General features: G+C 44.6%; 1 protein-coding gene and 1 pseudogene across 5 annotated transcripts in view; both read left to right on the forward strand.

Moving 5' to 3' along the window:
- The window catches only part of LOC103113583 (NACHT, LRR and PYD domains-containing protein 1-like), a 33503-nt gene extending 13563 nt beyond the window's left edge, over nucleotides 1–19940 (forward strand). For 2 of the 5 annotated variants that reach the window (XM_016187874.2, XM_060204203.1), the window contains exons 4-9: nucleotides 8803–8973; nucleotides 12573–12743; nucleotides 15161–15250; nucleotides 17300–17391; nucleotides 17898–18059; nucleotides 19552–19940. In XM_016187874.2, the coding sequence (XP_016043360.2) occupies nucleotides 8803–8973; nucleotides 12573–12743; nucleotides 15161–15250; nucleotides 17300–17391; nucleotides 17898–18016 (643 nt within the window). In that variant the 3' untranslated portion in view covers nucleotides 18017–18059; nucleotides 19552–19940. The remainder of the gene's footprint in view (nucleotides 1–8802; nucleotides 8974–12572; nucleotides 12744–15160; nucleotides 15251–17299; nucleotides 17392–17897; nucleotides 18060–19551) is intronic. The other 3 variants (XM_016187876.2, XM_060204204.1, XM_060204205.1) reach the window with 3 other exon arrangements.
- On the forward strand, nucleotides 18034–24946 carry LOC132542127 (NACHT, LRR and PYD domains-containing protein 1-like; annotated as a pseudogene).
- Nucleotides 24947–26988: the final 2042 nt, after the last annotated feature.

Consider the following 26988-nt stretch of genomic DNA (forward strand, 5'->3'; position numbering starts at 1 on the left):
ACCAACTCCTCTAATCTGGTGAGATCTGTCTGAACACATGGGACTACACAGTTCCATTTCTGATGGCACATTATCTAACAAAATAACAGATACAAGATGCAGGATAGGGCCTAGGGTACTGGTTACAGGTGTACATGTATCCATAAGCAAGGGGCAATTATATAACTCAAAATAAAAGTGCTTAGTAGCCCCCTTGTGATTAAGCGTACACCTAATAAGCCTGGGATCCTAGTAGAAAGGCCTAAAGAAGGCATCATAATTCTCTAACAGATTAGATTGAAACCAAATCATCTTGGCAATCTAGCAGAAAGGCCCAAAAAAGGCAGACCCCATAAACCTAATACTGGATGGATACAACAAAGGACAGTCAATGCTTTAACAACTGGGAAAAAGTCTAAACTTGTTAGATAAACACAAGACTACAAAAACTAGATAAGGGCAAGATACTGGCTCACATAATAATGGCTTTTTTGTGAATACCAGACCACCCCATCTAATCTAGGATCCTACACAGGGAATCCTTGGATTCCCACAGATATGATGGGCCTAGACCTCTAATAGATCCCTCTCTCCACCATCACTAGTCACTTCCATCAGGAACCTAAACATATTCCCTTCTTGGGTCACTTCAGGAACTTGTCCTTCCTATAAAGTAGCAATGGTAGGGACTGCCCCACTCTCCAAACGGAAGCTGGGTCATCCTGCCCTACCACTCGAGGAGTGCTGGTCCTGAAATGGGCACAGCCTGTAATGCTCCCAGCTCCGACCATGAACAGTGAGCTCAGACCTACTGGGACTCAGAGGTTACACAGCCTCCTGTGCTAAATATTAATATAGAAGATGTATCCTGCTCATTTTGATGGAATAAACAGTTCATTTTATTTATTTATTTATTTAAATTGGGGGCTACTCTCTACCCTAATCCAGCATTCTAATCCTATTCTCCACTCTGACACCATCTTCTCAGACTATATTTTTGTCCAGCTCCATGTTAGCTATCAAACTCCAACAAAGACAGAGGACCTAGTGGGGGTTGTATTGTTATATGGGAAATTGGGGAATGTTATGTGTCGCTGTCAGCCCGCAACAACGACACGGACACCAGAGTCTCCTTCCTCAATTCCCTTTATTTCCTTCTTATGGCCACCTTAAGTACCTTTCACTGTTACATAGTCAGCCAATGGGCATTAAGCAAGCATGCAGCATTCATAGATCATGCAGCCTTCTACCAATCATAAAACAGTTCACGTGTACAGCACGCAGTCTGTTCAGTTGGATCGTCCAACTTCCGCAAAGTTGTTTACCACTTTACTGGTTTAGCCACCACGTGGCCAGCGCCATCTTAGGGGCGTGATGTGCAGTGTCATTATGGCTCCCGACAGTTATGTATGTACAAACTACTGTATTTACTGTTGACTGTAAAACATTAATTCCCCAATAAATAAATAAATAAAACTCCAGCAAAAACTATGAAAGTCATAGGTCCCTAGAAACACATCTAAAATAGACATCCTCACTTCTTTCCACCCTAAGGTCCCTATTTGTATCTGCTCTGTTCCTACTTTTGGGTTCCTATTAATTTTTTTTTTTACCAGAGCACTTTTCAGCTCTGACTTATGGTGGTGCAGGGGACTGAACCTGGGGCTTTGGAGCCTCAGGCATGAGAGTCACTTTGCATAACCATTATGCTATCTACCCACTGCCCATTCCTATTAATTAATCATCCTGTCCTGCTTTATATCTTACCACCATCCAGCCACCAAGTTGCAAGTGCTATCATGATTCCATCTTGACTTCCCTGGGCAAATGACCAGTGTATACAGAAACCTCACCTCTCTAGAACCCTACACCACTAGGGAAAGATAGAAACAGGCTGGGGATATGGATTGACCTGCTAGTGCCCATCTCTAGCAGAGAAGCTATTACAGAAGCCCGACTTCCCACCTTCTGCACGCCCCCATAATAGTCCTGAGTCCATACTCCCAGAGGGATAAATGTTAGGGGAAGATGACCAGAAGGCTCTGAACTCCAACTATATCAGGATGCAGAGAGAGAAGAAAAAATAATAAAGAAGGACGTTAGGAAGTAGTAATAGGTATAGTTGTGACTTACAAAGGAAGAGAAGAGGGGACCATGCAATAAAGAGGGAGGCAAATTTATACAAAGATGGACAGCTAGGTGTATAAATAATAGCCCATATCTGCAGCCTTGGGAGAACTGCTGTCACTCGCAATGGAAAGACTGCGGACACAGAACTCTGGTGGTGGGAACGGTACAGAGCTATACCTCTGTTATCTTATAATTTTGAAAATCAATATTAAGTCACTAATAAAATACAAAAGAACTGAGCTATATATACTCTATTACTTTACTTGTGTGTGTGTGTGTGTGTGTGTGTATGATTACAAGATTTTAAGTTTACAGTGTATTAGTACCACACCCACCACCAGAGGTTTGTATCCCTACCTCCCACCTCCCAAAGATAACCAGTAGACTTCTCATAAGTCTTAGAAATAGTTTGCTTCTGTTTTTTTTCCAAGTTCCTGTATATGAATTCCACAGGAGTGAAATCATCCAGTCTTTCATCTCTTTATTTATCTCACTGAGCATAATCATTTCCAATTCCATCCATATTGTCCCAAAGGACACAACATCATCTTTTTTGATTGCAGAGTAGTGTTCCATCGACATATACCCCATAACTTCTTTAACTGCTCATATGAAGATGGGCATCCAGGTTGCTTCCACTCTTTGCCTATTGTGAATAATGCGACTGTGTACATAGGGGTGCATATGTCTCTTCTAACTAGTGTTTGAGTGTGTTTTGCATAAGTGCCTGAGTGGTATCACTCGATCACGAGGTAATTCCCATTTTGTTTGTTTATGGACTGTCCATACAGTCTTCCAAAGGGGCTGTGCCAGTCTGCATTTCCACCAGCAATATAGCAGAGTTCCTTTTCCTCCACAAACTCTCCAGCACCTGTCATTTCCTGGTTTGTTGATGTAAGCCATTCTCTCAGGTGTGAGATGGTATCCCAATATGTTTTTCATTTGCATTTCTTTAATGATAAGTGAGGTGGAGCATTTCTTCATGTGTCTGTGGGCCATGTGTATCTCTTCTTTAGTAAACTCTTTAGTTCTTTGGCCCACTTTTTTATTGGTTTATGTGTGCTTCTTTTGTAGACCTGTACCAATTCTGGATAGATATTTGATATCAGTTGCTTGCCTGATGTGTGACCTGCAGATATCTTCTCCCATTTACTGTATTGTCTGGCTATCTGTGTAGTTTGCTTTTGATGTCTAGAAGGAAGCTCTTTAGCTTCATGTAATCCCATTTATTTACTCTTGTTTTCATTTCCCACTCCCAGCAGCTTGAGAGCATCCCATATTCATCCTTCTCTTTCTGGCTGATCTCAATTAACAGGATTTCTTCAAGCTCCATCCAAGATGAGGTGAAGAAGGTGAATTCACCGTTTTTAACAACTGAGTAGTATTCTGTTGTGTATATAGACCACAACTTACTCAACCACTCGTCTGTTGTTGGACACCTGGGCTATTTCCAGGTTTTGCCTATCACAAATTGTGCTGCTATGAACATAGGTATACACAAATCTTTTTGGATGGGTGTGTTGGGTTCTTTAGGATATATCCCCAGGAGAAGAACTGCAGGGTCATAGGATAGGTCCACTTCTAGCCTTCTGAGGTTTCTCCAGACTGCTCTCCACAGAGGCTGGACTAATTTACATTCCCACCAGCAGTGCAGGAGAGTTCCTTTGTCCCCACAACCTAGGCACCATCTGTTGCTGCTACCTTTTTCTGATGTATGATCTTCTCATAGGAGTGAAGAAGTATCTCATTGTTATCTTATTTGCATTTCTCTTACAGTCAATGACTTGGAGCATTTTTTCATGTCGGCCTTTTGGATCTCTTCTATGGTGAATATTCAGTTCATATCCTCTCCTCATTTTTGGATAGGGTCATTTGTTTTCTTTTGTTGTTCAGGTGCGTGAGCTCTTCCTATACTTTGGTTATTAGCCTCTTGTCTGATGTATGGCATGTAAAGATCTATTCTGTGGTAACACAGCGGGTTAAGCACACATGGCGCAAAGCACAAGGACCAGCGTAAGGATCCCGATTCAAGCCCCCGGCTCTTCACCTGCAGGGGAGTCATTTCACAGGCAGTGAAGCAGGTCTGCAGGTGTCTCTCTCTCTCTCCCCCTCTCTGTCTTCCCCTCCTCTCTCCATTTCTCTCTGTCCTATCCAACAATGATGACATCAATAACAACAACAATAGTAACTACAACAATAAAACAACAAGGGCAACAAAAGGGAAAATAAATAAAGTTTAAGATAAAGATCTACTCTGTAAGGGGTCTCTTTTGTTTGGGTAGTGGTTTCTTTTGCTGTGTGGCATTTATTAATTTGATGTACTCTATTGCTATATTTTTGTTGCCTTTTTTTGTATCATTGAAGATATCTGTGAAAAGTAGTTGAAAAAGCATTCCACCAATATTTTCCTCTAAGTATTTGATAGTTTCTGGTCTAATATGCAAGTCCTTGATCCACTTGGAATTTAGTTTTGTTTCTGGCGAAATGTAGTGGTTCCATTTCATTCTTCTGTATGTTTCAACCCAAGTTTCCAAGCACCATTTATTGAAGAGACTCCTTTCTCCATGTAATAGTTTCAACCAATTGTCCATAGGTGTGGGGGGTTATTTCTGGGCTTTCAATTTTGCTCCACTGGTCAGTGTGTCTGTTTTTTAAATTTTAAATTTTTTAATATTTATTTATTTATTTATTCCCTTTTGTTGCCCTTGTTGTAGTTATTATTGTTGTTGTTGTTGATGTCATTGTTGTTGGATAGGACAGAGAGAAATGGAGGAGGGGAAAGCAGAGAGGGGGAGAGAAAGATAGATATCTGCAGACCTGCTCCACTGCCTGTGAAGTGACTCCCCTGCAGGCAGGGAGCCGGGGGCTCGAACTGGGATCCTTATGCCGGTCCTTGTGCTTTGCGCCAAGTGTGTCTGTTTTTGTTCTAGTACCAGTCAGTTTTGACTACAGTAGCCCTATAATACAGTTTGAGATCTGAGAATGTGATGCCTCCAGTTCTGATTGCTTTGTTTGATTTTGGTTTTTTGCTTTCCTCAAGATTTTTTTTTTTTTTTTGGTAATTCTAGATATTTTCCGGTTCCAGATAAATGTCTGTAAGTTTGCCATTCTTTTTTTTAAGATTTGCATTAAATTTGTATATAGATCTGGGTAGAGTACACACTTTAATGATGCTAATTCTTTCAGTCCAGGAACATGGAATATCTTCCCACTCCTTTGTGTCTTTTTCTATTTCCTTTAATAGTAACTCACAGTTTTCAGTATACAATTCTTTTGCTTCCTTTGTTAGGTTTATTCCTAGAAATGTTATTGGTTTTGCTGCTATAGTGAATGGGACTGATTTCTGGATATCTTCTTCTTCTGATGTAGTGTTTCCATAAAGGAATGCCACTGACTTTTGTATGTTAATTTTGTAGCCTGATACCTGACTATATTGCCTAACAATTTTGAGGAGTTTTCCGCTGAATTCTTTAGGTGTTTCTATGTATACTATTATATCAACTGCAGATAGTGAGATGTTTGACTTCTCTGCCAGTCTGTATTCCTTTAACTCCTTTCTCTTTCCTGGTTGATAAGGCAAGAACTTCTTACAGCACACACTATTTGAATAAAAGTGATAGTAAGCAGTCCTATCTAGTACCTGATCAGAGTGGGAATGCTTCCAGTTTTTCACCATTGAGTAAGATGTTGGATGTAGGTTTGCTGTTTATGGATTCCACTGTCTTAAGGAATTTTTCCATCTATTCAAGAGGGGAGGTTTTATACTGTGTCACCAGGCTGGCTTAGTGTCTCTGATGCCATTACCGGTTTTCTCTGCTGTTATTCTAGTCACCGGGTTATGACAACCTTAGAGAATTCCTTTCTCCTTAGTGTTCAAAAAAAATTAAGATTTTAGGGCCCCAAAATTCCCTGCTTTCCTTCCTCTGACCAAGTACTCTGTTTTGTAAGCAACAAAATGGTGCCCACTGCCACTGACCATGGCTTCTTAAATTTTGAGAGATTTTCTCTCAATCCAGATGAGACTGCCGGTATCCACTTGAGAATAAGTAGGTTCCTAATAAGTCACAGTTGTAGGTTGGTGAGGTTTTCTAGTTGTTGTTGTTTTTTATTTTAATTTTACCAGTTGTTGCTTTGACTCAACTACCCCTTCCCCCAAGTGCCCCCCTAGTCATGCTTCCAGAAGATTACTGAGATTTATTTTTCTAGCTGGCTGTGGGAACCTGAGCCAGTTATAGGGCTTTAATTTCATCCAGGTGTTTTCCCTTAAACACTACTGGGCCCTTCTGAGCAGTTCATGATACTGTTGCCTCTGAATTCACAGGTTAAGCACTCAGATCCACTTTCCTGACAACGGCATGTGCTTTACTGGGTAACTCCCAACTTGGAGCCAGCCATCGCTGAGTCTGGCTTTTTGAATCCTAAAAATCACTCCCTCGCCCCTTAACCACACATGTTAGCGCTCATCGTGGTTTAGTGAGTTTCTGCAGAAACCCTGGCTGTATTTTGTTGAGTTTCCAGATGATTTTTGTTGCTTTTCCTAGCTGATTAAGAAAAGCAAAGTGAGACTGCTGTTCCTCCATAGATATGCCTCTAGAAGTCCTCCTACACTATTATTGTTCTATGGTAAAACTGAACCATATCACATATTTCACCGTAAAGTCAACTTTTTTTCTTTATTTGATGTCAAGACTACACTCTCCTATTATAAATCAGCCTCATAATCATCATTGTGAATTAGCACATGGTATTCCCTTGCAAAGATGACCTGACTACTGATTTATGCATCCCTCTAGCTTATACTGTTGAAGTTGTTTCTTCATAGATAAAATATGAGTTGGGGTTTGCTATTAATGGTTATGCCTTGGAATTTCCTAAAGCTGAAAGTAGCACTCAGCACATGGAGAATCTCAAACATCTTTTAATCTTCACAATCATTTACAGTGAATCCTTTTGACCAATTTCTTCAATATGGAGGCTGAATTAGACACAGAGGGTTGAATGTAGGATGTACATGCGGGGAGGTGTTTCCAGGACCTCTTCTCAACATCTGCATGACTCTCAGTATTGGGGGAAATGAGAAATTGTGTACATATTGATCAGTACTATCTGGAGGAGCTATTGGTTAATTGAGGAAGATGTATATGATGGGAAAAATTGAAGACACCACCAATGTGTCCTGGAGCTCAGCTTCCCCAGAGACCCATCCTACTAGGGAAAGAGAGAGGCAGACTGGGAGTATGGACCGACCAGTCAACGCCCATGTTCAGCGAGGAAGCAATTACAGAAGCCAGACCTTCTACCTTCTGCAACCCACAATGACCCTGGGTCCATGCTCCCAGAGGGATAGAGAATGGGAAAGCTATCGGGGGAGGGGGTGGGATATGGAGATTGGGCGGTGGGAATTGTGTGGAGTTGTACCCCTCCTACCCTATGGTTTTGTTGATTAATCCTTTCTTTAATAAAAAAAAAAAAAAAAAAGAAAATTGAAAAGTGATGCAGGTACTTGGAATTGAGTCTATGGATCCCTGTAAGTCATTGAGGTCACTGGATCACATATGAAATGGTAAACTAAATATGCAAGAGTTTACAATGTAGAGTCAACTTTAGTAATCCCAGGTAGAATCCATCATTGTTTGTATGCTTCTAATTCTGCTTCTAAAACCCCTTCTGTTTCATTGGTTTAATCCCCCCTGCTTAACACTGTATTCTATTTACATAAACCACTGTTAACTAAGCACCACCCTGCCTCCAGGGCATTGGTTTAATCCCCACTGGTTCATGATGTCTTTTTGCTCCACCCCCTCCCTAATACACCCTGATTTTCACCACTCTCTTTTCGCTCCACCCTCTCTATATCACATCCTGTTTCCACCCTACTTGGCAAGTATATATAAGGACAGGATTGTGATTATAGTTTAGATAGCTTAGATTGTGCCGCATTCTAAATGAATAAAGAGATACTGCTTCCCAGCTCAGCCATGTGTCCCTGGTCATCTGTCTCCCGTCTGCGAAGCTAGTCCGGCATAATGGTGCCCTGAACAGGGACTGGTACATTATTATCACTCCCTGTGGATTTCAGATGTTCTCTCCTGAAGGTTTCTTCTTTGTCTTCCCTGTCCTGGGAGGAGCTCTGTGTCTTGTCATTTTTAGAGGGGAATAAAACTTCATGCAAGTAATCTTGGAGAGAAGTATCATAGACAACACTCTCGTCACAGTCATCCTCAAATAGCAACTCCCAAGTTCTGTTCTTTCCCCTAGTTCTTTGTTCCTGAGCACTGGGATTCCAGAACTCCTGTGACAGAGGGAGACATGAGTATCTACATCAAAGGGAAAAGAGGGTGTGGTGGGGTGATCAACCCCTGAGCTCTTTCCTCCTCTCTGCCAGGTCCTCTGCTAGACATCACAGATGGAAAAAATGCATCCTGTGCCTTCATGGAACTTTCAAGTCAATACAAATATAGACACAAGCACTTCCAAGTGGTTTATAAGTGCTGTAGCATAAACACAGAGAGTGCCACATAGCCAATGTGACTGAGAGAAGAATAAGTTGGGCAGGTATTCTGTACTGGGGTGCCACTTCCCAGCCTAGCCATATGCTCAGCGAAGCACAGCACCGTGTGCTATGTAGGGCCGTGTCCTCAGAACTAGCGAACATCATCATGTCCCTCCTGCCTCTCTCTCAAACTCCTTAAGGCTCTACCTGAATGAAGTCACGGAAGAGAGCTGGAAGATCCTATTTTCTATTCTTGGACTCATGGAAAGTCTGAAAGAGCTGGACCTCAGTACAAACATCCTGAGTGAACCTGCAGTGCAGATTCTTTGTGAGACTTTGAGCGATCCTCGCTGCCATCTTCAGACCCTGGGGTGAGTATGGCCTGGGTTCTGCTCTGAAACAGAGATGGACAGGAGAATCTGGCTGGGAGATAAGTCTGGGATGAGTGATAGGTCTTTTTTTTTTTCCATTGGATAGAGACAGAGAGAAATCAAGAAGGAAGGAAGAACATAAAGAGGGGCAGAGACAGCAAGACAACTGCAGAACCACTTCTTCACTCATTGACGCTTTCCCCCTACTGGTGGGATGCGGGGTTGGAACCCAGGTCCTTGCATACTGTGATGTGTGTGCCTAACCAGCTGCACCACCTCCCGGCCCCATGAGAGATCATTGAATTCAACAATTCTTTCACTGAACCCCCATTCTGGCACAAGGGATATTAAGGTCAGGATGAATGTAAATTATTGTTGTTGGTGTCTGCTCATTTGAGATACAGTCCAAACAAAGAAGATGTTTTCACCACTCTGAACCACTTTTCTTTGATAAAGCAATAGGGGGCTATGGGATTTCTAGGAGTGTGGCCTTGGGGTAACAGCAGCTGGAAAATCACACTCAGAGACAACCGGACAAAGCAAGGAAAAATAAGCTAGAATGCTACAGCATTGAAACCCCAAGGCTTGAAGAAAGTCCTGGAGCCACAGGTGGCTGCTCTTCATGGAACGGGGAGCAGGGAAACTCCACAAAGGCAGGGTCCAGGAGTGGACGTCATGCAGCCACACATCCAGGAGTGGACATCATGCAGCCACACATCCAGGAGTGGACATCATGCAGCCACACATCCAGGAGTGGACGTCATGCAGCCACACATCCAGGAGTGGACGTCATGCAGCCACACATCCAGGAGTGGACGTCATGCAGCCACACATCCAGGAGTGGACGTCATGCAGCCACACATCCAGGAGTGGACGTCATGCAGCCACACATCCAGGAGTGGACGTCATGCAGCCACACATCCAGGAGTGGACATCATGCAGCCACACATCCAGGAGTGGACGTCATGCAGCCACACATCCAGGAGTGGACATCATGCAGCCACAGACACTATTTTGAACCACAGGGAATAACTCAAAAGCAGGACTCAAGAACACAGAAAAAGCAGGGCACTCTTCTGAATCAAAAGCTGTGCTTCCCACTTAAAGGGTGGAAGTGGGCTGCCAAAGTCCAAAATAAAGTCTGAAACAAGGCAATAAAAACCCACACAAGTCAAGACAAAAGATACACACACACACACACACACACACACACACACACCTACAAGGACATATGGAAAAAAAAAAAGTCTGACACTGACTGATTAGCAGATGACACATTATGAAAGCATAAAAAAATTGCACAAATTACAAATTATCAGAGACTGAATTCAGAGAACTTCTCATAAAGGCAATTTAAGACTGCAACTATAAAATATAAACACAAATTTATAACCTGAAAGAGCATTTCAGCAAAGAACTACAAAATTCACAAAGAAAACATTGAATGGAAATTTTAAAAGTCAAGAAAGTTCTCAAGAGAGCTAGGGGCTAATATATTAGAAGCCTGGTCACCTTCTTCTGCATCCCACAATGACCTTGGGTCCATACTCCCAGAGGGATAAAGAATAGGAAAGCTATTAGGGGATGGGATGGAATACAGAGTTCTGGTGGTGGGAATTGTGTGGAGTTGTACCCCTCTTATCCTACAGTTTTGTTAATGTCTCTTTTCTTAAATAAACATATATATTAGAAGCCTTGGAAATCAGTGGGATAAACCAGGAAGAGAGGGAAGAATGCCAGGTGGCTACACACATGGGTGACAAAGTCAGAAAAGAACACAAGGTGAAATTTTGGACTTTGGGGGTTGGAATATAGCACCAAAGCAAGGAACTCTGGGGAAGGAGCAGAAGAGGGGCGGCCTTGGAGGGGATGTTGGGGACTAGGTTAGAATGAGAGTATGTTGCAGACATGCATGATGCAGAGATGGGAAATGCATCCTATATGTAGATAACTGTGCTGTAGCTATTAGTCTCCAAATAGAAGGGAAAAAAAGATATAGGAAAAAAAGAGAGAAGGAGAGACACCACAGCACCATACTTTCCACCACGGCCACAACACCTACCAGTTGCTACCAGAGCTTGACCTTTTGATGTGCACAGCAATGCAAGTGCCTTCTTGATAATCTTGAACATGGGTGATATTCTTCAATCACAGTTTGAGAGAGACTAAAGTTAATCAAGACACTAATTTGCCATCAAGATGTAAGTACAAGCCCAGAAAATGGCTACACTCTAAAACGCTTATTACAATGAAGTCTATAAAAGATTTTAAAACCAAGGCATTTAACATTAGTGAAACCAGAAAGAGGAAAATTTCAGCTGAGGGACCTGCACGTAACAAAGGCTCTGTAACAGGACTAAGCATGGACTGTTGAGACCCAGAAAGCAGCCCAGCATTGCTGGAGAGTGAGAAGAACTCACACAGATCAGCACAAATCAGACAATGATTATTTCCTGGGGGCCTGCTGAGATCCGGGTTCTTCCTAATGCAGTGGGGTTTTAAACAGAAGGTAGGCATGACTGATACATTTTCAATGTATAAACACAGACATGTACAAAGTGGATTGTAAAAAAATCAAAATTTGAGGTTTGGAAGCCTGTAAAGAGGAAGCCTGAAGTCATATCTATAAACACAGGATTAACATATCTATTAACATAGGATTAAGTAAAATGACAGCACTTAACATAAAGAGAAGGTAAGAGCTCACCTTATGTGGCAGTGCTGATGCACAGAGTTGATGAGTTAAAACACTTGTAAAAGGAAAATCATTCAGAAATGAGTGGGATTTAAGGAGAAATGAAGAGAGATATCAAGGACAATCTTGGGATTCTATTCAGAAAAACTCAGGTAAGGATGGGGTTTCATGAGTGGTATTAGGTTGATTTTTTTTGTATTTATATAATAGGATGTAGATAATTTGAGAGGAGAAGGGGAGATAGAAAGAAAGACACCTGCAGCACTGCTTCCCCCCCTGTGAACTTTCCCTCCAAGGCAGAAGCCACGCTCCTCACACAGGGTCAGGAGTGCACTCAACCGGGTATGCCGCCGCCCAGCCTTATTCAGGTTGATTTCTGCTTCCTTTATAATCAAGCGGACCAGGAGGCATCCAGTGCTTATGCAGAGTCAAGAGTGTCCCATTAACATATCTTGACGAAATTTTGAAATCACAAAAATTAAATTATCTGACTGTGATGTGATGAAACAGGAAATCACTAAGACTGGGATTTACAGATATGTGGAAGGTGAGCGGCACTAAAAGTTCCCCAGTGGGCGGCTCGGGAAGTCTAGCAGGGACACGACACTGTAGTACATAATTAGGGGCAGGCATAGAAATGAGACTAAGCAAAGTATTCCAGCAAGGAAGACGCCATCACTGAGCAGGATCCATGAAATCACGTCAGTGAGCATAGAGGTTTCTTCATCCTGGTGATTGCAGGAGGAAAATTTTCCCATATGCATAGCAAGCCAGACTATTATTTATCTGCTTTTAGTGTCACCCAGAATCCCAAAATTACATAGATACACAAAAGAGACACTGGGTCCCAGCTACCCAAGTGATGTCCTGCAACACTTATGACACAATTACGTCTTCCCCACAGGCTGAATAACTGTGGCCTCACATCCAGCTGCTGCCAGCACCTGGCCTCTGCTCTCAGCTCCAGCCCCAGCCTGACAGAGCTAGACCTGAGGAAGTATTATCCTGACGACCTTGGTATGGCACTGCTCTGTAAGGGGCTCCTACATCCTTCCTGCCAGCTCAGGCTCCTGAGGTAAGGCCCTGTGATCCCCTCAGGGCAGAGGGTAGGGAAGGAGAGTGAAGGACTGGTGAGGGAACCAATTACCTGGGCTCAGACAGGGAAAGGAACGGGATATGTACATGCACGATCATCTGAGTCTGTTACCAACTTGCCATTTATCTGGGTCATGTGACAGGACAATTTCCTTGTGTACTAGGATGCTCAGTCAACTAATGGAGTATAGGGATTTACAATGGAAGGAGCTGGGAGACAGCTGACTCAGTGTAGTGCACAGTTCACCACATGTGAGGCCTTGGCTTCAAACCTGGGCACCACATGAAAGTCTCATGAAAGGAAAGTGATATTTCCACCCCTCTGACTGACACTCTAAGGAAAGAAAGAAAGAAAGAAAGAAAGAAAGAAAGAAAGAAAGAAAGAAAGAAAGGTAGAAGAAGGAGGGAAGGGAAGGAAGAAGGAAGGGAGGGAGGGAAGAAGGAAGGAAGGAAGGAAGGAAGGAAGGGAGGGAGGGAGGGAGAAAGAGAGAAAATTGGGCCCAGTTGCAGTCACCCTGCATGCACATGGCCCCATATCCTTGGCAGGACATCAAAAAGCCATGCAGAGTTGTAAACTAAATGCAAGTGGAAATGGGCCAGAGCTGGGGGTTTGGGCAGGACCAGATGATAGCTTTGTTGCCTGTGCTAAGAGGAAGCCCACTTCTGCTCCGCCCACCCTTCCGTTCCTCGTGTGCCCCTCCTATGACAGTGTGGTGAAGCACCAAGGATACAGGGTCAGGGTCAGCAGACACACGGAGCCCCGCCATCCTGAAGCTTACCCTCGGGGGAAAGAGATGTGTGTCTATGCTACACAAATGTGTGTTAACACACATGTGTGCAGCTCTGCCTTTGGCGAGTGCTGTGGAGGGAGGTGCTGGTGCTACAGCAGTGCAGCGGGGGTGGGAGGGGGGATTCCACAGATAGAGGGATCTGGAGGGCATCTCTGGGACAGTGACATCAGACTTAGACCTGGAGCAGGAGCTGCCCAGGTCAGGTCAGGAGGGGCAGGCAGGGAGGAGAGTGAGGGTGAGAGCACTCCCTAAATCATCCCTCAGCCTGGACTCACCCACAGGCTGTTCAGGCTGCTGACTGGGCCTCTTCACACACTAGAGAGCAGATGGGGGCCCGGACCCCCATGTCCTGAGCCCTCTGGTCCTCCATGAGGCATAGCCGGCTCTCAGGCTCTCAGAGGGTCTGTGTGATGGGGCTTTTGGGTTCCCCAGCCAGGTCTCCCTCAGCCACTCTCAAAGTTAACTCAGTCAGGGGAGGAGACTGGGGTACAGTCCCCACATGGGGTCTCACAAAGCTGAATCTGACCATTGGCACCACATGCCCTGGGGTACTACATCCTCCCACCTCCACTGAGCATTTTTGGTTCCCACCACTTGACCACGGTGAACACCCCCACCCCCACCCCCACCCCACACTTCTGGCTTTCTTTCCAGCAAACCTCCCACCCCTGGGAGGGAGAGTCCCGGGACCTGCCCCTGGCTGGTCATTTTGGCACCACAGGGAACTAGCCCTCTATAGTGGACATTGCCCAGATCCCACAGGAAAGAAGCTGGGACAGGCCCCCTTCCCCACACCCGTCCCCAATCACCCTACTACTGGGAGAGCTGCAGGCAGCCAGCTCTAGGAAGGGCTAATGTCAAGGACCAGCTCATCCACAGTCAGGCCCTCTTGTTGGGGTGGCCTGAGTCCAGCTGAAGGGTTGGTACCATAGATTGCTAATCACAGTGTGGGACAGCTCTGAAGGGTCATCCTGGCTTACAAAATCCCAAAATGGGGGCCAGAGAGTGCCACACCTGGTGAAGCGCACATGTTACAATGCACAAGGACCTGGGTTCAAGCCTCCAGTCCCCACCTGCAGTGGGAAAGCTTTGCAAGTGGTGAAGCAGTATTGCAGGTGTCTCTCTGCCTCTCTTCTTCTCTATAACCCCCTTCTCTCTTGATTTCTGACTAACTCTATCCAATAAATAAATAAAGATAATTTTAAAAAATTCTAAAAGAAACCTCAAAGTGTCAGCTGAAATCTCACTGAGGACACCTCAGCCCAGCTTCTCTTCTGTTTATTTATTTAGCTTCCTCTAACATTTCTCCTGATGCTGATCCAAAGACACACTTCTCTAAAGTTACTACTACTTCTTAATTCATTTTTAGTTATTTCATCATTAATCAAAAGAAGCGAGAGGGAGAACCAGAGCACTGACATATATAATGTTGGGGGTGAAACACGGAGCCTCAAGCAGGGAAGTCCTACCCTATATTCACTGCACAGTCTCCTACCCACAACGTTAAGTTCTATCAGGTTCCCCGGGGGACCAAGTCAGGACAGAATCCAGATGCTGATCCAGACACTGTCCGAATCTCTGAACTATGTGGAAAATGTGCTTTCAGGCTGAACAGGCACCACCTGAGTAAGAAGGCAAAACAAATGCTGATAGGCCTGGAGAAAGAGAAGCCTCAGCTGCTCATCTCACACAAATGGTAAGGCGGAAAGGGGTAGACACTCCATCTGACTGACTGGACTGAGTCACTGAGGCTCTGTGAGATACTCTCGAAATGGGGGTATTTGCTTAGAGTTAAGTTAGTGCAAACAGAATCATGGCATTCCTTACCTCAAACTTCCAGTTCTGGATTCAGATAAACGAATGAAAACAATTGCGTGAGTGAGTGCATCACAATGAAACATGGAAAGCAATGAGCACAAGCTGAGACAATGACACAAGATGTGGAGAAAAGGACCTGTCACCACACACACAGACTTGATGAGGAAGTTCCAGGATAGAACAGTCCACCCCCCTTCATAGGAATCTGCTATGGCTACAATCCTTAACACCTGGCACACTTCCCATGCACTCACTGCAAAGCACATCCATTCCTGAGAATTGGCATTTAGGCCTCCTCTGAAATGGAGGAAAGGGGCTGCTCAGCTATGGAGTAGGAGCCAGTCATCGCCAAGATCTTCCCAAAGAACCTCAGTGTGTTGGGCACACAGCAGAGAGCCAGGGTCCAGCTTCAGACCCCATCCAGCAAAAAGGAAGGACAAGACACGCCCCCGCCTGTCTGGTTGTATCTGTAGTCCTGTGAGTGCATTGAGAGGCTTCTCTGGCCTTGTCTAAAAGATAAACTAAGCCCTGAAAAATGGAAGGACCAAGTACTTCTAGAAAGCAGTGAAGGTCTGGGAGGTGGCACAGTGGATAAAGCATTAGACTCTCAAGTGTGAGGTCCCGAGTTCAATCACCGGCAGTCATGAACCAGAGTGATGTCTGGTTATTTCTCTCTCTCCTATCTTTCTCATTAATAAATAAAATCTTGAGAAAAGGAAGAAAGAAAGAAAGAAAGAAAGAAAGAAAGAAAGAGAGAAGTGAATTTGAGGCAGAAGTTCTAATTATAGCTCCTTTGAAGAAAAGGACAGGTATCTTTAGCAATGATATTCAAGTGTGGCCCATGAAACATCAGTAACATCAGCTTCTCCTTGGAGCTCACTCAGAAGCCATCTTATCAAGCTCCACTCTGGACCTGTTGCCTCAGAATCTATTTGGTGGAAATAGAAATCTCTATTTTAGTAACATTTCAAGTGAGTCATAACAAAGAGAATAACAAGCATTTGTCTGGAGGTGAGTGAACAGTGGAAAGCAGCACAGGGTACAGTGTGTTCACAGGACACAAGACCTTTTAGACTTTGTTAGAATCTTTTAACTATGCCCAGAAGCAATGGGGATGATATCAGATCTTCAACAATGAAGTAGTGCTGGGGGCTGATACAGAATGAATGTGAGGTTCATATTTGGGATTGGCTGCTATGTAGAACATGGTCTGGAGGGGGAGATGAAAGCAAAAAGATGTGAAAGTAGTTCTAGTCACAGATGTCAGGACTAAAGCCAGGGAGGCGGCCATGCAGAAGAGCATAGAAAGGTGATTATTTTGGAGACAGCGTCATGGAGACCTCTCAGCTCTAGAGTGCCGGGCGGGCGGGAGACAGACGACCAGGGACTCATGGTTGAGCTGGGAAGCAGTATCTATTTATTCATGTGGAACGCAGCACAATCTAAGCCATCTCTAATCACAATCCTGTCCTTATATATACTCGCCAAGTAGGGTGGAAACAGGATGTGACATAGAGAGGGTAGAGCGAAAAAAGACTGGTGGAAATCAGGGTGTACTAGGAGAGGGGGCGGAGCAAAAAGACATCATGAACCAATGCCCTGGAGGCAGGGTGGTGCTTAGTTAACAGTGGTTATGTAAACAGAATACAATGTTAAGCAGGGGGGATTAAACCAATGAAACAGAAGGGGTTTTAGAAGCAGAATTAGAAGCATACCAACACTAGAGGGCACCAGGAAGGAGTCAGAAAGACACCCCATTGCTGGGGGGATAACTGGGTAGATGGGGAGCTTTTGAGGAGACCAAGACTATGGGAGAAACCTACAAGGAGACATGTTGGAGTCAAATGAGTGAATTTAAGTCTAGATGGCATAGAGAGAGGGCCACCTTCTTCCCAGATTCTCAGGGAGATGAACTATCTGTGTCTAGGGACAAACATGGGACACATCTTCATGAAGACACTGGAGCAGGAGCGACAAGTGACCACACAACCTCACAGGCACAGCAGAGACCAGAATCAGGTGGTGTACAGCGGACTGGCTGGGAGTATCATGATGGGGGGGAGTGAATAGTCATTCCCTTCACCCCCTGCCTCAGGGATGAGGTGTGGACAGATTGTCCATCTATCAAAGCCCTGCCTTTGGCAAGATCTTAGACTACCAGAACCTCCTGGGTCTTCTGTCTTCCTCTTCCATCCCTTAAGTACTGGACTCTCCTCTCCAGAATACCACATGAGGTCTCAGACTCTGGACAGGGTCCGGGCTTCCAGGGCTGCTCTAGGCTTCTGGGGCATGCTGGTGAGAGTTCCTCCTTCTTAACTACTGGGAGGGGGTAAAGGTGGGCAAGGTGCCTCATGGACATTGGGATGAAACACATCACAAGGCAGGCTGCACCAGGAGCAGGCTCAGAGGTCACAGGCACCCTGCATCCCACTATCCAGGCAGAGAAACTTTGCAAAGGGCCCCTCCATGGTCTAGTCATAATGGCTAAGGAGATCCTAGGCTGACAACAATCCTTTTTGTTCCAGAAGGAGACTCCTCACTGATAGCACAAATAGCATCTCTCTCTGTGTCTTCTGCTGCCCCTCAGGGGGACCAGCACATGGAGGCTATGATGACTAGAGGTAACTTCCACAGTTCCATGTGACCTTAACTACAGAGGTGATGGACAAGGAGAGGAGCCTGTACCGGTGAGTGAAGAGACTCCTTCTGCCCCAGCCTGGCCCCTGCCTCCTCACCCTCCCCACACTAGGCTCACAGGCACTCAGCTCCCCAGCCACTGCCAGAGGGTCTGCTCCCCTAGCAAGTCCCCAGGCAGAGACACGACAGAGAGGCTGCATTGATGCTGTTCTTTTCTTTAAAAAAAGGACTCACTGTGAACATAGGAAGCATACAATAAAAAGTGGATAAAGTAGTGCACATATCAATTACCCAGCTCCTATAACCAGTTGTCAAGGTTTCTTCCACAATTCACTTTCCCCTCTTTATGTTGTAGACACTATATTTTAAATTCACGTACCAGGGGATCAGGTGGTGGCGCACCTGGTTAAATGCACACATTACACTATGCAAAGACCCAGGTTCAAGCCCCCCCCCCCCCCCGGCACCACCTGCAGGGGGGAAAGCTTTGTGAATGGTGAAGCACTGCTGCAAGTGTCTCTCTGTCTCTTTCCCTCTCAATCACCTCCTTCCCTCTTGATTTCTGGCAGTCTCTTTCCAATAAATAAATAAATATAATAAATAAAATTAAAGATAAATAAATTCACTTACCAGGTGAATTTTTCCCTTAACCATTGTGCCGTGTATTTTTAAAATGTTAATAAAGACCTTTCCTTCATAACCACAATGTCACTATCATGCCAAAAAAGTTGCAGCAATTACTATAAGTCATAGTCAATTAATAATCAATTGTGAACAGTTCTCTAGAACATCTCTTTGCAAGTACAAAAGAAGGAAAAGGGCAAGAGATAGGCACACTTTAATGATGGCCCTTTTGGTCCCTACCAGGCCGCCCCATCATTCAGGGCCCTAGTCAGGGAATCCTGGGATTCCCACATAGATAGGATGGGCCTAGACCTCTAACAGATCCCTCTTTCCACCAACACTGGTCATCTCCATCAGAAACAGCATCATAAACTCTCTTGTGGGCCTCTACAAGACATTACCCTCAATGTAGAACAGCTGTGGTAGGAATTTCCCCAGTCTCCAAAGGTAGGCTGTGTCTACATACTCTGCCACTCCAGAAAGATAGATCCTGAAATGAGTGCAGTCTAGAATGTTCCTAGCTATGACCATGGAATGTGAGCTCAGATCTATAGGGATGCAGAGGTTACACAGGCTTCTATGCTAAATATGAATAGACATCAGCCCTAGGTTAAACTAGTAGGTTTCTCAGTTAACAATATTTATATACATTTCCGATATTTGGGAACTTCTCTCTGCCCTAATCCAGCTTTCTAGTTCTAGCTTCAATTCTGACACCATCCTTCTAGACAATACTCCTACCCCACTTGCATGTTATTTGCTGGGTTCACACAAAATTAGTGAAGTTGTGAAATATAACTAAAATAGACTTCCTAGCTTCTCCCAACATGAAGACACCTAATTTTATCTGTTACACTTTTATGTTTAGGTTCCTGATTGTTACACAGTTTATTCTGCTTTATATCTGATGCTTTTCAGCCACCAAGTTGCAGATGCTACCATGATGCCAACCTGACTTTCCTGGGCAGATGACCTCACCAGTGTGTCCTGGAACCTCACCTCTCCAGAGCCCTGCTCCACTAGGGAAAGATAGAAAACAGACTGGGGGTATGGATTGACCTGTCAATGCCTATGTCCAGAAGAGAAGCCATTACAGAAGCCAGACATCCAACCATCTGCTCCCTATAAAGATCTTTGGTCCATACTCCCAGAGTGATTAAAAAACAATAGGGAACCTTCCAATGAGGGGAGGGGATATGGAACTCTGGTGGTGGGAATTGTATGGAATTATACCCCTCTTACTCCACAATCTTGTCAATCATTATTAAGTCACTAATAGTAAATAAATAAATAAATAATAGATAAAATGTTACCTTACAAGTGTTTTTGTTTTCCTAATTAATATCCAAACTAATCTAATAGTCACCTCTATTCTGTCATGTCTCTTGAACTTCATTTAACTCTCCTTTCACCTTTATGCCTCTTTGAGATAACATTCACTCTGTGCCCCTTGCTATACTAGTCAGTGGGACCCCAAGATGAAAATGGACCAATGTCTGCTGAGGGGCTACAATCATAAGTGATAAATGTCAATGTTTGTGATCATAATCACCTCACAGGCTCCTGCTCACCAAACTTCACAGACATTAGTCTCAGCTGGGAGAGAGTATCACTCTGTCACCTGAAACCACAGGAAATCTACCTCCCAGGACATTCAATGTGGGGATGGGGGGTGGGAGACATCTGTTATGTATTGTTTTAAGCTCCAAGAATTTGTCGCTGAGAGCAATGTGTAAATAGTAATTGTTAGCAAAGATAACCTGTCGAGGTCACATAGGCTCCCGTGAAGAATATGGGCACCAGATCAAATTGATGGGGTTCACTGCCAGCAATATTTATGTACTTTTTGGGGGGAGCTGCTCTCTTCCCTGATCCAGCTTTCTAGCCCTTTTTCCAGCCATGACACCATCTCCCCAGACAATAACCTGTGTCCACCTGCATATTAACTGTCAGGCTCAGGCAAAAACTAGTAAAGTCATCAACCCCTTAGAATATACCTAAAGGGGAAGTCGGGCGGTAGCGCAGCATATTAAGCACATGTGACGCAAAGTGCAAGGACGGCATAAGAATACCGGTTCGAGTCCCCAGCTCCCCACCTGGAGGGGAGTCGCTTCACAGGCGGTGAAGCAAGTCTGCAGGTGTCTGTCTTCTCTTCCCCCTCTCTGTCTTCCCCTCCTCTCTCCATTTCTCTCTGTCCTATCCAACAATGATGACATCAATAACAACAACAATAATAACTACAACAATAAAACAAGGGCAACAAAAGGAAATAAATAAATAAATATTTAATATATATACCTAAAAGGGCCAGGTGGTGGCACACCTGGTTGAGCATACATGTTATAGTACTCATAGACCCGGTTTTGAGCCCCGGTCCCCACCTGCAAGGGAAAAGCTTTGCAAGTGGTGAAGCAGGGCTGCAGGTGTCTCTCTCTGTCTCTCTTCCTATCACCCCCTTCCCTCTCAATTTCTGGCTGTCTCTATCCAATAAATAAATGAAGTTTTTTTTAATTTTTTAAAAAAGAATATACCTAAAATAGACCTACTACTAGCTATTTCAAAAATGGAGACCTCAAATCTTCATCCACAATATTCCAGCCTTTAGGTTCCTGATTAGTCAACAATTAGTTCTGCTTTCTATCTTAACTCTTTTTCAGCCACCAGGTTCCAGATTCTACATGCCAACCGGACCTCCCAGGGCAGATGATCTAACCAATGTGTCCTAGAGCCCTGCTTGTCCAGAGTTCTGCCCCACTAAGGAAAGAGACACAGGCTGGGAGTATGGGTCAGCCAGCCAAAACCCATGTTCAGCGGGGAAGCAATGACAGAAGTCAGACCTTCCACCTTCTGCACCCCATAATGACCCTGGGTCCAGACTCCTAGAGGGTTAAAGAATAAAGAAGCTATCAAGCAAGGGGATTGGATACAAAGTTCTGGGGGTAGGCATTGTGTGGAATTGTACCCCTCTTATCCTATAGTCTTATCAATATTTCCATTTTTATAAATAATTTATAAATAATTTTTTAATTGAAAAAAGAAATACTGAAAGTGAAGACATTCAGAGACAGCTCGTGGGGGCAGACCTACACAAGGGCTCTGAGACAGCAAAAGGGCAGCCCGGCCCTTCCCTTGAACCTCTGATCCTCCTCCTACCTGGGGTTAGCTTCTCATTGTTTCATTGAGATCACCTCTCAGCTGTAACAACCTTCCCTAAAATTCCCTTAAAATGTACAGGGTGCTCCCCGTCTCCATATTGGAGATTTCAGACCTCCTATCCCTATCCTGTGCCTAACAGTTACACATACACTGACCACCGAAGTCCTGTGCCCACACTGATGGAAACATTTTAAAGAGAAGATTTCCATGATTGTTCAGGTTTGGGTTCCAGTGCTAATGATCTAAATCCAGAACCACTGTATCCCACTACAATGGTGGGGTTTGGAACAGGGATTCACCTCAATCATTTTTAATGGAGTTATCAGCATTTGAATGAAGGTTTCTATGGTGTTCCCAATAGGGTCTATAGCATTAGGAAGGGATCAAAAGACCAAAATGCTAGCCAAAAAGAACTTTAAAAAATGTTCAGACTCAACAGATGAGTGGCTGAGCAAGTTGTGGTATATATACACAATGGAATACTACTCAGCTATAAAAAATGGTGGCTTCACCGTTTTTAGCCGATCTTGGATGGACCTTGAAAAATTCGTGTTAAGTGAAATAAGTCAGAAACAAAAGGATGAATATGGGATGATCTCCCTCAGGAAGAAGTTGAAAAACAAGATCAGAAGAGAAAACACAAGTAGAACCTGAACTGGAATTGGCATATTGCACCAAAGTAAAAGACTCTGGGGTGGGTGGGTGGGTGGGTGGGTGGGTGGGGAGAATACAGATCCAAGAAGGATGACAGAGGGCCTAGTTGGGGTTGTATTGTTATGTGGGTAACTGGGAAATGTTGTGCATGTACAAACTAGTGTATTTACTGTCGAATGTAAAACATTAATTCCCCAATAAAGAAATTTTAAAAATGTTCACACTATCATAAACAACAAAGTTGGATGGTGGCCAGGCCTCTATTTGACATCAAGGCAGAGACAGGACCTGTGGAAGCTCACCCTTTGGGAACCCAACAACTAAACCCCTAGGTTTGTTGTTGTTTTGTTGTTGATGTTGTTGACAGAGGGTGAAAGAGAGATAGAAACAGAGAGAAGGAGATACAGACAAATGTACTTATAATCCTATTTTGTAACTGCTTTTTAGTATTCAATACACTTTGGCATGCTCTAATTCTGATCTTATCTGAGTCACCATATTTTGAATTTTCCACATCATTTTATTTTAACCCAGTAATGTTCCGTGTGTGTCAACTGCCACATAATGGTGAGTTTCTCAGTTTCCTTTCTATGTTGATTTTCAGTTTCACAATATTGTGCTTGGAAAAGATATTTAATATTACTCCAGTATTCTTAAATCTGTTAAGACTTTTTTGAACAGCCCACTATCTTCCTTACCCTGAAAAGTTCCATGCGTACATTTAGGGGGAATAAATGAACTTTTCTGAGTTCAGTGGAATTCTCTGTACATGCACATTAGGTCCATTTATCTGGAGTTTTTGCAGATTTGTGCCAGGTCCTTCATGGAATATGATTTGTCCAAGTCTGGAGTTGGAGTCTGTTAGCTCCACTACACAGCATAAAATATCCAATATCAGCAGTTAGTGCAGAGAGGGACTTGAAGAAGGGGCACTGAGCCAATAATGAATGAATAAAAGAACAAGCACATTTCATACCTTTATGTTCCCTCTGTCCCTCCCTTCCTGAGGAATCAGGAAAGACACCAGCGCCAAGGAAGAGAATTGTCCTTGCCTGCCAGGCTAGCTTCGTGGGCAGGAGACAGATGACCAGGGACTCACGGCTGAGCTGGGAACACAGTTCAGTCTTTATTGATGAGCGGGGATGCAGTACAATCAATCAATCCTAATCATTAGAAAATCCTGTCCTTTATATCTCTTGAAGTGGAAGTGTCAGGAAGAGAAAGTACGTAGGATAGGGGGTGGGGAGGAGGAAAAAAAGAGTGTGAACCAGTGGGGATTAAATGGTAGAAAACAGGATGTGACTAGGAGAGGGGGTGGAGTGGAAAAAGATCATGAACAAGTGGGAATTAAACCAGTTCGGGTCTCAAACAAAACAATGATTATGTAAATAGACCACAGCAGCAAGCAATGCAGGGGAACCTGGTGTGACAAAGATAGAAACAGAAGCAGAACTAGCCAAAGGAGAAATGTTGACCAACACTTACCCACACAGTTAATGAAAACTGAAGATTTTTCACCAAAATTTCACACAGCTTCTACTTCTACACAGGTCTCATCTAAGAGGTCTGCCTAGGGTAGACTTGTTTGTGGAGACATAGAAAAGCCCAGACAATTTAGGGACATCAGAGACATCAGACACTTATTTGATTCAGACCCCAGTGCCCAGAAAGAACCACGCATAGTCATAGTGCATGGGAAAGCTGGAATGGGGAAGTCTACACTGGCCAGGTAGGTGAGGGAAGCCTGGGGTGAAGGCCGCCTGTTCAGGGATGGCTTCCAGCATGTCTTCTGCATCAGCTGTGGAGAACTAGTCCAGCTCTCCTCAGTGACTCTCAATGAGCTCATTACAGAACACTCAGCTGTCCCCGTGACTCCGCTCCAGTGGATCCTGTCTCAGCCAGTGCAGCTGCTCTTCATCCTTGATGGTGTGGTTGAGGACAAGATGATCTGAGAGGAGCAGAGTTCTGACTCCCGTCTACACGGGAGTCAGAAGCAGCAAGTGTATGAACTACTAAGAAGTTTGTAGAGAAAACCGTCCTCCCTCAGGCTTCCTTGTTGATCACAGCTCAGACCACAGCTGTGAGGCAAAACTTTGCTTCTTTGAAGAATACATATAGTGTAGAGATCTTGGGCTTCTCTGAATCTAGCAGGAAGCACTATTTCTACCAGTATTTCACAGAGGAAAGTCAAGCAATGAGAGCCCTTAGCGTGGTGGAATCAAACCCAGCCCTCTGGACCCTGTGCCTCATGCCCTGGGGGTCCTAACTGGCATGCACCTGCCTGAAGCAGCAGATGGAGTGGGGACAAGAACTCTCAGTGACATGCCAGACCACCACAGCCTTCTGCCTGCAATTTCTGTCCCAGAATCTTCCACGTGAGCTATTTGGTACTCAACTGAGGGACCTGTGCTCTGTGGCTGCTGCAGGCACGTGGCAAAAATACACTCAGTTTGAATTCATTAGGCTCGACTCAGATGGCACTGTCCTCTTCACTCTCCTATAGAAGAGTATTCATCAAGAGTGCCCCATCTCCTTGCACTACAGCCTCACTCACCTGTCTCACCTGTATTCTTTGCAGCAATACACTGTGTGTTTCCGTGCAATGACAAAAGTCATTTCATACAAGCAGTGGAGCAACTGCAGGGAATAAAGCTGCATGGAGAGAGATTTGCTCCAGAACTCCTCCTCGATCCACTTCAGCAGTTTACATTCACACACTCTAGGCAATGTCAGAGTGTTAGTAGAAAGTGGTTGAGGCATGATATATTTGGAGCACCAACCATACATTTTCTATTTGGACTTTCCAATGTGCATAGAAGTAGAGAACTGGAGAACATATTCGTCTGTAGCCTGTTTCAGGAAGGGAAAAGTAAACTTCTGCATTGGATCAAGGAGGAGTTATGGAGCAAATATATCTGTGGAGATGAACAATCTCTGTCTAGGGAGAAATTCGAGAAGTGTCTTCATAAGATCACTGGAGCAGGGGCGGGCGGTAGCGCAGCAGGTTAACCACACGTGGCGTGAAGTACAAGGACCAGCATAAGGATTCTGGTTCAAGCCCCCGGCTCCCCACCTGCAGGGAGGTCGCTTCACAAGCAGTGAAGCTGGTCCGCAGGTGTCTATCTTTCTCTCTTCCTGTCTGTCTCCCCTCCTCTCTCCATTTCTCTCTGTCCTATGCAACAACAACAGTGATAATAATGATAAACAAGGGAACAAGGGCCTCCAGGAGCAGTGGATTTGTGGCGCAGGCACCGAGCCCCAGCAATAACCCTGGAGCCAAGAAAGAAAAAAATCACTACAGCAGGAGAGATGAGGAGCCACACAACCTCACAAGAGCAGCAGAGATGGGAATCAGGTGGTGTGAGGAAGGGGTGGGGAAGGAGTGGTGGGTAGTCATTCCCTCTACCCTCTGCCTCTAGAGTGTGATCAAATTGTCCACCTATCAGAGCCCTGCGTTTGGGAAGATCTTAAACTACCAGAGCTTCCTGGGTCTTCTGTCTTCCCCTCCCATCCCTCAACCACTGGACACTCCTCTCCTGAACACTCATGTGAGGTCTCGGACTCTGGACAGTCTGCCAGGGCTGCTCTAGGCTTCTGAGGCCTGGAATCTCCTCTCTACCCCTCTCTCCTTCCTTTCAGCCACGTTCCTCTCACAAGCTGTCACTTGGGAGGTTCTAGGGACAGTGAAAGGCAAAGTAGGCAGGGCCCCTCAGGGGACAGTATGGTGGACCTCCTATAAGGCAGGCAGACCAGGAGCAAGGCCAGAGGTTGCAGACTCCCTCCCAGCCATGATCCAGCCAAAGCAGTTTTGGGAAGAGACCCTCCGTTGTCCAGTCGTAAGGACTGAGGAGTTCCTAGACTAACACCATCCTGCATGTTCCAGAGCAAACCTCCCCAAAGATAGATCAAAAGGAATCCCTCTGTCTTCTCCTGCCCCTGTGGGGGACCTGAACATGGAGAATGTGGTGGATGAAGATACCTTCTAGGTCCTCACAGGGCCTGGGGATACCAAGCTGATGGTCAAAGAGAGGAGCCATTACCAGTGAGTGGGAGGAATCTGCCTGCCCCAGCTTGGCCCTTTTCTCTCCTTCCCTACCCACAATAGGTCCACACAGACATTCAGCTATATACATGCTTTTCTCTTCTAAAAAGAGGATTCACAGGGGCCAGGCGGTGGCACACCAGTTTAGAGCACATAGTACAATGCACAAAGACAAACACAAGGATCCTGGTTCCAGCCCCCAACTCCCCACCTACAAGGGGTTTCACTTTACAAGCAGTGAAGCAGTTCTGCAGGTGTCTTTCTCTCTCTATCTTCCCTTCCCCTCTCAATTTCTCTCTGTCCTATCCAATAAAATGAAAAAATAAAAAATAAAAAATGGCCAACAGGAGCAGTGGATTCATAGTGCAGGAACCAAGCGCCAACAATAACCGTTGTGGCAAAAAAAAAAAAAGGATTCACTGAGAACATTTGGAACATACACAAAAAAAATAGAGTTCAAGCCACTATCACATACCCATTATGCAGTTTCTACAACTATTTTT

This window comes from Erinaceus europaeus, chromosome 12 (genome assembly GCF_950295315.1).
Source record: "Erinaceus europaeus chromosome 12, mEriEur2.1, whole genome shotgun sequence".
Taxonomy (NCBI): Eukaryota; Metazoa; Chordata; class Mammalia; order Eulipotyphla; family Erinaceidae; genus Erinaceus; species Erinaceus europaeus.